Source organism: Vigna angularis, chromosome 8 (genome assembly GCF_016808095.1).
Source record: "Vigna angularis cultivar LongXiaoDou No.4 chromosome 8, ASM1680809v1, whole genome shotgun sequence".
Taxonomy (NCBI): domain Eukaryota; kingdom Viridiplantae; phylum Streptophyta; class Magnoliopsida; order Fabales; family Fabaceae; genus Vigna; species Vigna angularis.
Genome location: NC_068977.1, coordinates 9908212 through 9919394, shown reverse-complemented (window position 1 = coordinate 9919394; position 11183 = coordinate 9908212). Strand labels below are relative to the sequence as shown.

Here is an 11183-nt window from a genome sequence, read left to right as displayed (position 1 = left end):
AACGTCCGTCCTTGAGGGGGACGGTCGTCTATTATATATGGACGTCTGTCCCCCTCCAAGACGGACGTTCAAGAGACTGACGACTTGTACTACCCTGTCAGTCTCTTGAACGTCCGTCCTGGAGGACGTCCGTCCCCCTCCAGGACGGACGTTCAAGAGACAGACGGGTTCAACTACCCTGTCAGCCTCTTGAACGTCCGTCCTGGAGGGGGACGGACATCCATATATAATAGACGACCGTACCCCTCCAGGACGGACGTTCAAGAGGCTGACAGGGTAGTGAACCCATCAGTCTCTTGAACGTCCGTCCTGGAGGGGGACGGACGTCCATATATAGTAGACGTCCGTCCCCCTCCAGGACGGACGTTCAAGAGACTGATGGGTTCACTACCCTGTCAGCCTCTTGAACGTCCGTCTTGTAGGGGGACGGACGTCTACTACATATAGACGTCCGTCCCCCTCCAAGACGGATGTTCAAGAGGCTGACCAGGTAGTTCAACCATTCAGTCTTTTGAACGTCCGTCCTTGGGGGAGCCGGACGTTTACTATATATAGACGTCCGGCCCCCTCTAGGACGGACGTTCTGAAGGCTGAATCTTCAACTCTCATATCAGGCTTTTGAACGTCCGTTAGAGGGGTCTGACGTCTGCTATATTATAGACGTCCGGCTCCCTCTAGGACGGACGTCTCCACATTCAATTATTTACATTTATGCCACCGGTCAATTATTTACGTTGGAGTTTTCGTGGACGGACGTCTATGGGGTGACGTTAAAGATCAATTCTGCACTAGTGATTTATACACAATAAAATATATAATTTATGTTGCATATATGAGGTTTATATCAAAGTGGATAAATCTCCTAACATACTATATATTTATGACAAATATGAACTTAATATTAGTCTTCCAAAAGTAATAATTTAATATATATATATATATATATATATATATATATATATATATATATATATATATATATATTTGTTGATTATTTGAATTGACTTTGGTATGTAAATATATGTGAACATGAATTTTAATATGTTTGAAATGTTAATAGGTAGTTCACCCCTCTTTTATTGATTTGTCTATAAATCTTATTTGGTCTCTGTTCGAGATAGTGAGGTTAGTAACTATTCCTTACACTTTTTGATACTTTTTTAATGTAGTCTTAAGTTAGATAATGAATCTCATCAGTTATTATATTAAAGTCTTAATTTCACAATAAATATAATTACTTATCTCCTTATCTTATCTCTATGTTTATAGGTTTCAAAGTCAATTTTCAATTAAAGTTGATCCAAGAGTATATAAACATGTTTTACCTTATTAAATATGTTAGAATTTATAATCATGATTTTAAAAAGTGAAACAACAGTATAAGATGCATCATTTAAAAAATAATACACAACCCATTCAAAATGTTAATGATTTTAACAAGTTACAATAATCAATACTACTTTATCCATTTAAAACTTATATATCTCGATTTTAATAATAATGATTTTAATAAAAAATAATGTATTTATTATATCTTTATTATCTTGTTATCATCATTTATAAAAGCTAATGAATTTATTGAATCTTATATATATTATCTTGTTATCTATATATATATATATATAATAGATATATAATTTTATTTTACACAAACTTAAATATGTGAAAAATTGTACTTATTCATTACTAAATATTTCACTTTTTCATTCGATTTCTATTCTCGTACTTGCTCATCTAGAAATTCTTCATTTGTGTAAAGTAAGATTAATATTTATTTATTTATTTATTAGTCTGTATCATTATCTGTCTTTTCGATTCTTTTGTTTTGTGTGATATTCTCGTCTATAAATACCCACGCATTCCCGTATTTGAAAATGAGAGCAACCCTTTGTTTTTTGCTCTAATAAACTAACTTGGAAAACAGTTTGTTTTGTTGTCTGTCCTCTGTTTTGCAAAGCTTCTGGGAATCTCATTCTGCAGCCATGGGAAGTGTGGAAATCGAAGCAACAAACGGTCACACCTCTGCTCCTCACAGAAATACAGTCAGTTTCTCTCTCTCTCTCTCCAATTTATCATATGGTATATGCAAAACAATTGTTGGGGTTTCATCACACTTTGTAAATCAAACACTACGTACCAATTCTATCTCTGTTCTTCACCATATCTCACCATGTACTCTGTTTCATCTTTCCTCTCTGCAATTGCTTTTCCAATCTTCATCCTGCCTTTACTTGTTCTGTATATGCTTGGATTAATGTTTGCAAGTTAAGTTTCTCAGACAAAATTCTCACTTCTGTAAAACCGACTTTTCTGATGTGCCCTTTTCTCTCCATGGCTTTCAAATGCCTACACTTCTTTAGAGGTTGCTTATTTTGTTTACTAAGCATATACGTGTTTTTGAAAATTTTGCATTAACTAAAATTAACAACAACTTATAATATATAATTATATTTAATTTTATAAAAGCTGAGTTATCCTAAACTTTAATACCAAATTAAAATTTATTTTTATCTAAAATTTTCATATATTTTAATTTTTAATTTTTAAAAATAAATTAATATAATCATTTTGATTAAATTACATTGAAAAAATTTTAACTTATCAAATATTTTTTATATTAATACTTTAAAAAAGATTTAACTTAATTAAATTCTAAATAATATATTTTATTTTTAAGTTTGAAAATAAAAATATATCAATATTTTAGTAAGATAAATTTTAATTTTATATTAAATTTAAAAAAAATATTTAATCAAAATTATATATTTTAGTTAATATTTAGATTTATCATCATCTTAATTGATAAAGAAATGTGTTAATGTTTTGTATAAATAATTAGAGAATATATATATATATATATATATATATATATATATATATATATATATATATATAATTTTATTATGTGTATGAACATTTTAAGTTTAGAGATTTTGTGAATGATTTATGTGAGAGAAAATTAGTATTCGAGTGCAATTAATCTCTATCGTGTGAACTAAGGAAACTTTATGATGCTAGATGCAGTTGTTTTCCAAACACGCAGTTGAAAAGTGCCATGATATGTTTGTTTTGTTTTCTTTTTCCTTTTTGACCTCTTATCACCTATTGATATTTTAAAAAAAAGTATAATTAATTTAACTATTGTTTTTACCAGCTGAGTCATGCGTTTGTGTTTTATGGTCTTGTAGTTTAATTTTTTGTTTAATAAACAGGTTTTCACAATATCCTACTACAAATTTGGTGACTTGATTGTAAAGACGTGACAACGTTGGATTAAAAGACTGTAAACCAAACCTTGTTTTGAGTGCTAAAACACCACCTTATCACAATATTCCCACACAAAACTGTTGTTACTATTGTTGTAATGATGACTTTATTAAAAAACAACATTGAAAAGATATTCCTTAAATAAGTCAAAGTCATACGTGTGCTCAAGCCTCAAAAGTCATAATTGGCATACCCAAAACCAAACCAAAAATAGAATTATATATTAAAAATGGAGTGATTAGGTTGCTTATTTGAGTATGCTTTAAATGATACCCATTTTATTATCTGCAAAAATTAAACACAAACCATTGACTTATAGTTTCACAATTTTATAGTCATTTTATTGAACAAGATATATATATATATATATATATATATATGGCTACAATTTTTTTTATTCTTATTAGTACTTATCCATTAATAAAAGCAATTAAATTTCGTACTAAAAAGAATTTAGATATATTTATTATAAACTTTGAATATATATATATATATATATATATATATATATATATATATATATATATATATATATGCATATAATTTTATAAAGTGCCTTTTTTATGAAGACTTTTGAAATTAAAATCATTTATAAAGAGATAATTTCAGTTAAAAGTTACTGTTGAATTTATTTTTTCAAAAAAAGTAAATTTATTTGTACTAGTATTATGAAACAATTTTATTTAAATTATTTTTTAACAATAATTTTTATTTAAATTTATATTTCAAAAATAAATTTTTAAGTAATTTTATTTAAAAATATCTAAGAATATCCATAAATATATGATTGAGTAAATAATGATATACATGTATGTCTCAATTAAGTACACGATAATATCATAGCCGCCAAACCTAAAGTTTAACATGTGAAATTCTTGGATATTTTTCTCTTTAGATAGGTTGAAAGGTGTAAAATTAGTATTCCTTATAGAATAAACCCTTTATAAATGGCAGCAAAAACATTGAACATTCTTTATGTTGAATAAACCATAGTCCCCATAATATTTTTTTTTTCTTCACACTTTTAGCATATAGACCCTCGATTGAGTGAGTTTATGCATTACAGTATATGAAGGTTGAAAATAGAAGGTGATTTGATTTGTTGTTTGCTGATAAAATAGGAAAAATCAGAGAGAGAGAAGAAAATTGAGGATTGGCTTCCAATTACTTCTAAAAGGAATGGAAAATGGTGGTATTCAGCTTTCCACAATGTCACTGCCATGGTTGGAGCTGGTGTTCTGGGTCTTCCTTATGCCATGTCTGAGCTAGGATGGTATGTTTCAAACCCTAATTGAATTGCACCTTTAGTAATTCAATTCATTATTATTTAGTAACAAAACACCTTTATGATTGAAGGGAATCTAACTTGGACGGTTGATGATTTGAATACTATGTGTGAATTGTTATAAACTCATGTGTTAACTTGGGTGAATTGTTATAAATTCTGCGACATAAATTTAACTCCTTATGATGAAAGTGAGCTTCTGAACAGAGTGCAGAACAAAGAACCAATTTTGTAAATTGTGTTTGTTGATTTGAGAATCAAAATGTTGTATCTTATTACACAGGGGTCCCGGTGTGGCAATACTTGTACTCTCATGGATCATCACCTTGTACACATTATGGCAAATGGTTGAGATGCATGAAATGGTTCCAGGGAAAAGGTTTGACAGGTACCATGAACTGGGTCAGTATGCATTCGGCGAAAAGCTTGGCCTCTACATTGTGGTGCCTCAACAGCTTGTGGTTGAAATTGGGGTTAACATTGTGTACATGGTCACTGGAGGAACATCATTGCAGAAGTTCCATGACACTGTGTGTTCAGACTGCAAAAAGATCAAATTAACCTTTTTTATTATGATCTTTGCCTCTGTTCACTTTGTCCTATCCCATCTCCCTGATTTCAACTCCATTACTGGTGTATCCTTGGCAGCTGCAGTCATGTCCTTAAGGTATATATTCTTTTCATTATGGACACAAATTTATTGGTTACATTTTAGTAGTCATGATACTATTACTCATCTTTGAGAACTGTGAACCAGTTTAGTTCTGTTGGTGGAATGAGAACAACAGTGAAATACTAATGATCATGATGATTTGGTCTTCATTGTTTGCATTTTTCTGCAGTTACTCTACAATTGCTTGGGCAGCTAGTGTAGACAAGGGTGTTCAAGAAAATGTGCAATATGGTTACAAAGCTCAGAGTACTGCAGGGACAGTGTTTAACTTCTTTAATGCTCTTGGCACTGTGGCTTTTGCCTATGCTGGGCACAATGTGGTGTTGGAAATCCAAGCCACAATCCCATCCACACCTGAGAAACCATCCAAGGTTCCTATGTGGAGAGGAGTGGTTGTTGCCTACATAATTGTGGCTGTATGTTACTTCCCAGTGGCTCTTATTGGCTACTGGATGTTTGGCAATGAGGTTGATTCTGACATCCTCCTCTCTTTGGAGAAACCAGCATGGCTCATTGCAATGGCTAACTTGTTTGTTGTTATTCATGTGATTGGAAGCTATCAGGTAAAGTACAATTTCTCTCATGTTTCATGTTGTCAGAAATATTTTTACTGGAATAGGCTAAGGAAATTGACCACTTTTGATGTATGACTTATCAAGAGATCATTGCACCACTTCCTGGGTTTTTCTTTTGTAGAATGTCACTGAACTTTCTCATTTCAACTCATGCTTTGGATTTCTAAATGTCTCTAATTCAAATATGATTTGAGTTTTACTACAGAGTTCAACTACAATAAAATATATTTGTCTCATCTATTTACCTCAATACATTTTTCGTGTCCCTAGCTTGACCAAAACTTAAATTTACAAGTTACACAAAGATTGAAAGTGATCATAAGAAAAAATTCCTATGATTTTCCTCTTTCTGGTTGATTCTAAAGAAACTAAAACTACCCAAATTGCTAACTTTGTGACTGTTGTTGTAGATTTATGCAATGCCAGTGTTTGACATGATTGAGACTGTGATGGTGAAGAAGTTGAATTTTGAACCAAGCACAATACTTCGTTTTGTCGTAAGGAATGTATATGTGGGTAAGTAATGTACATGTCCTTAATATCCACTTATGGATTTCAGTTGGTTATGTGCATTGATATTAATATATCCTCTTTTCATTTTTTTTTCAGCATTCACAATGTTCATTGCTATCACCTTTCCATTTTTCGATGGACTCCTAGGATTTTTTGGAGGGTTTGCTTTTGCTCCAACAACATACTTTGTAAGTCATGAATCATTATATATCTCAATTCATTAATTCTCTTTGAGAATAAATTACTTTATTTCAATAGAGAACTTACAAATATTCTTTTTCTTATTAGTTTCTACATAATTGAAGTTTTACTTTATGTATAAATTAGTTTTAACTTTATAAATCTTATTATTTTCAGCATTTTATGGAAGATTTATTCAAATACATAACTAATTTTTTACGAGATTACTGTAATTGTGTTTAACAGTTTGGTTTTCTTATTGTAGCTCCCATGTATCATGTGGCTTGTAATCCACAAACCAAGGAGATTTAGCTTGTCTTGGTTCGCTAACTGGGTATATTTGAAATAACTTGTTTCATATATTCTCCTTTAAAAAATAATTTCAATTTAAGCCAAGATTAATCTTGCTCCTGTTGTTACAGATCTGCATTTTTCTTGGCCTGTGCTTGATGATTTTATCACCAATTGGAGGATTGAGGACAATTATAATCAAAGCCAAGACCTACGAATTTTACTCTTGAACACTTTCCCCTCTTGACTTGGTCATGGAAAGGTATCAGTGGAGCCTAGATTTTCTACGAGTTTTTATATTGTCCCTTTAATGATTTTCAAAATATACTGATATTGGAATGTAAAAAAAAAGTTCTAATATATTTTAAAGTATATAAAATCAATGTTTATTAATGTATTTTAAAGATTCAACACAGAGATAACAGTAAAACTTCAAGAGATAATCCAAATTTGTTAGCATATTAATAAGAGAAGTGAAGGATTATTATCTTAGGTAACTGTTTATTTGACCATTGCAAAGAGTTGCTTGTATAGACAGTGTTGTGTGTTGGTGGTGGAAGAGGGAATTTTCTCCATGGAATTAATCAAATGAAAGTGAAATTTCTAAATGTTTTTTCCTTTGTAATCTTTATTATAGCAATGCATATCATTTTTGTCTTACTCTCAATTTCAAAATATGGTTATTTTAAATTATGTAACCTAAATTATAATTATGAATTACATATTTTAGTATCTCCTATGACAATTCTAAATCAGTAATCTTAAATATATTTTGGATAGTTCCAATTTAGATAATTAAAGAAGAAATTGTGAAGTTGAAGAAGAAAAATCCTAATAGCCTGTGTTTATTTTTTATTATAAGTTATTTTGAATATAAAATAAGTGAATAAATGAAATGAGATAATAAAAATGACTCACTACTGTATTTTGAAAAATGATCTTTGGTAAAAATTGAGAATGAGAATAAAGGTTTCTAAATATAAAAGTTAAAAAAAGTGGAGATTGAAAAAAATAGGAACTTATAAGCTAAAATTTTACATGTGAAAGCAATTACAATGATAAGCAATTAAAAAACATTACGAGCTAGTTAAATAAATTGTTTCACCAAATAATACTGGTTTGCTCACTTAAATTTTGAGTTGGTAAAAAAGGTGGTAAAAGGTTATTTATTAGTATAAATGCGTCAGAAGTTGGTGCACATATTACAATGATAACAAATATGGGTAATGATAGATTGACACTACTTTTATAACATTTTGACACTTTCACGAGGTAATTGGTCTAATTGGTATTTTTTTTAAAAGTAAAAATAAGTGAGGTATGAAAGTGTATTTTTGATCTTAAACATAGTTATTAAAGGAGCTATGTTCATCTAATCACCATTTTATCGTTGTTTGTGGCGAGTTTCATAGTTTCATTTCATGGTGTTCGTATTTGCCTTTTAATTTAGGTTTTCAATCCTATTTTCACAACTTCGATGGTGTTGGGTTTTTTTTTCTCTGTTTAGCATTTTTTGAAATCTTTTGTCGACAAGATTAAGTTTTTTTTCCTTCTTGGTTCTAATTTTTGTGAGTTTGTTTTGTTTCTTTTGTAATTATTAGGATTTCTTGTTTTCATGTCTTTATTGGAGTTTGTTGTTTTGAATATGTTTATGAAGTTGTTTCTTTTTTTTATTGGAGTGTGTCTACGATAAGATACTTCGACACTAAGTTAAGTAGGTACATTAGATGATAATAAATATTATAATGAATACGTATTATTTACTTCGTAAGAATGTTATTTTTAATAGATTTACGGGCTTTTACCTTATTAGACTTAGATTGTTTAGAATGATTACATTTATTGAGTTTTTTTAGGATTAGTTAACCCTGCTTATATCTTCTTGTCATCCTGAATTCTTATTATTTTTTATCAAAATATTTAATCTTTATTAGTCTTTACATAGATGCACGCTATATTATCTGAAAGTATTCTTACTCCTATATAATACATATGATTTTACTTTAACTTTTACACATTAAATTTAAATATTTTTATATTCTTATAGATGCACGCTATATTATACTCCAATCTAATTTTATTGGAGATGTGTTAGGAGGTTGTCACTAGTAGAAAATATAATCTAAAGAAGGAACACACTGTTACTAATTTATTGGGATAAATATATAATAAAAATGTTTATTTTTTTTAATTAAAATGGTGTGATTTTGTGTTTTTAGTCTCTCTTCTCTATCTACCTAATTTTTCTCCCAAAATGTACCAAAATATATATATTTTCCTATCAATATTTATCATTTAAACATATGACACATATTTTAAGTTGATTTCATAGATTCAACAAGCAATTTCTACATAGAAAGTATGAGTGTGGGTTTATAGCATATTATCACAATGATATCGGGAGTAATTTTAGTTACATTCATGGGATACAAATGAAATGATTAATTATTTCTTTATTATATATATATTTGGGCTTTTTAATATAAGTACAACATTTACATAATATTTAATTTAATTAATGACATAAAATTAACAAAATAAATATTAAACAATTTAAATTTATATTTTTGTATATATAATTTTTAATTTAATATTTTAGAAACACTAGTATATATTTAATCTAGTTTCCTTAATATACTTCCCAACTGCTTGAACTAACTAAATCAATTGATAAAGAATGCTCAATTGAATAATGCACGTAACTTAAATTAAATGATTGCAGCATTTTAATTATCTGTTGAGTTAAGATTCAAATAATTAAAAAATCAATGATTGGGGAAATACTGCACCAAGCAAATGCAATTTACTTGTATCCAACACCAACCCAATTCAATAACGACATCAATAAATGAATTAAAAGTCAACACCTCTTGGAATCATTTAATTGAATTGAATTGAATATTTTTTTTCAAAAATTAACCAATCAAGATAATTCTCCTCATTGAATTCACCGAATTAACATTGTTGAAAAAGCACCGCTTGCATTGAATTTTGATTCCGAAAAGCAACTGCTTCACATGAATTCAAATAAATGAACAGAAACTATTTGAGGAAATGCTTCAATTGAAATTACTCTCACTTGCTTGGTGACTGTGTGATCGAAACAAGGCAAATCGAAGAAATTCTCGTGCCAACTCCTATATCTGATTTTCAATGGGAACGAATTTCTAAATTTCTCCTATGAAACTCCACCGTTTGCAATTTCACGAAATATACAGAGAAACAAATTGATAAAGGAGTTGATTCAAATGTCAATATTGGTTAAATCCATTTAGAGTTCCCTATTTTTGTGGGGTTATTCTAGTTACATCTCTGTCTTTTTATTTTTGTCAATTTGGTCATTTTTATTGAAAATTTGACTCAATTGAGCTTTTGCCGTTAAATCAAATTAATTCCGTTAAATTTTGATGATGTGTGAGGGTGGAGTAGATATTAATCAAACATGGCATTTTTGTGGCATTTCAAACATGAAATTTTAATTGGGTTTAAAATTGGGCATAGCAGTTCTTCCGCCATAGATGGCGACCCCATAACCAGCCTCACGCGGTGCCTTCCTGTCTAGGAACCAGGAAAGCTCTTCACCATAGCTAATGAAATAAAAAGTCTTCAACAGCACTGAGTCATCTTCTTTGTTCCATCGCTAAAGAACAATACTCAACTTGATTTAGATCTAAAAAATCTTAATCATAACATAACCATCATTACTTTAGATCTTTCACCCCTTTCTCACTCTCACTCTCACCAACTCACCCATCATGCCTTCTAGGGTTTGCTTTCTCTTTGTCATTGGGACAATACAACAGTCCCAATTCTCACCCTTTCACATCGCCATTATCTGATTCACCTTTCACCTCCATACCCACTGAGAAAAGCATGCATCTTTAGTGCCAGCGCGTGTAGCTCACTTCACATTCTCCTCTGAAACCCAAGGAGGAAGTTGCTGGCGGTGTCTGTTAGTGTTCACTATTCAACTGGGGCCTTTTGGAAGGAATCTAAAATTGGAGGGTTCTTTATCAATTTGGGATTTTTTTTTTGGCAAAATGATTTCTTCTGGAATTAACTTGGTGATGACTGTGATTGGGTTTGCGGTGATCACCATGTTCATTATTTTCGTCTGCACCAGGCTCATATGTGCTAAAATTCACTTGAATGTTGCAAGGAGATCCTTTCCTATTGTCTCCAGATCCAATCTCAGCCTCACGCGGTACCCTGTTTAGATTGCATAGTTTCATCTGAAAAATTCTAGGTTGGTTTCTACAGGTGAATCTGGGCTTGATGATGAACGCAGAACGGAGATGCTTCCATGGTTGACGTCCTACCAATTTGAAGCTTCAGATTTTCTCTCCTCAATTAAAAATTTTAATTAACCCTAATTTTAAAATATTTCAGAAAAACCCAT

At 30.4% G+C, this 11183-nt stretch overlaps 1 protein-coding gene across 1 annotated transcript; it reads left to right on the top strand.

Moving 5' to 3' along the window:
- The first annotated feature begins 1865 nt into the window (after positions 1-1865).
- Positions 1866-7181, top strand: LOC108344877 (lysine histidine transporter 1). Its single transcript, XM_017583408.2, has 8 exons — positions 1866-2042; positions 4389-4540; positions 4836-5219; positions 5395-5788; positions 6211-6316; positions 6410-6501; positions 6759-6827; positions 6916-7181. Exons 1-8 carry the CDS (start codon positions 1983-1985, stop codon positions 7012-7014), a joined length of 1356 nt encoding a protein of 451 aa, XP_017438897.1. The 5' UTR covers positions 1866-1982; the 3' UTR covers positions 7015-7181.
- The last annotated feature ends 4002 nt before the right edge of the window (positions 7182-11183 follow it).

Bases quoted from the DNA above. Each gene is read 5' to 3' on its own strand.
- LOC108344877 (XM_017583408.2), top strand. From the start codon at position 1,983: ATGGGAAGTGTGGAAATCGAAGCAACAAACGGTCACACCTCTGCTCCT. The intron at 6,317-6,409 runs GTAAGTAATGTA...TTTTTTTTTCAG, and splicing joins CGTAAGGAATGTATATGTGG to CATTCACAATGTTCATTGCT. The intron at 6,828-6,915 runs GTATATTTGAAA...CTGTTGTTACAG, and splicing joins TGTCTTGGTTCGCTAACTGG to ATCTGCATTTTTCTTGGCCT.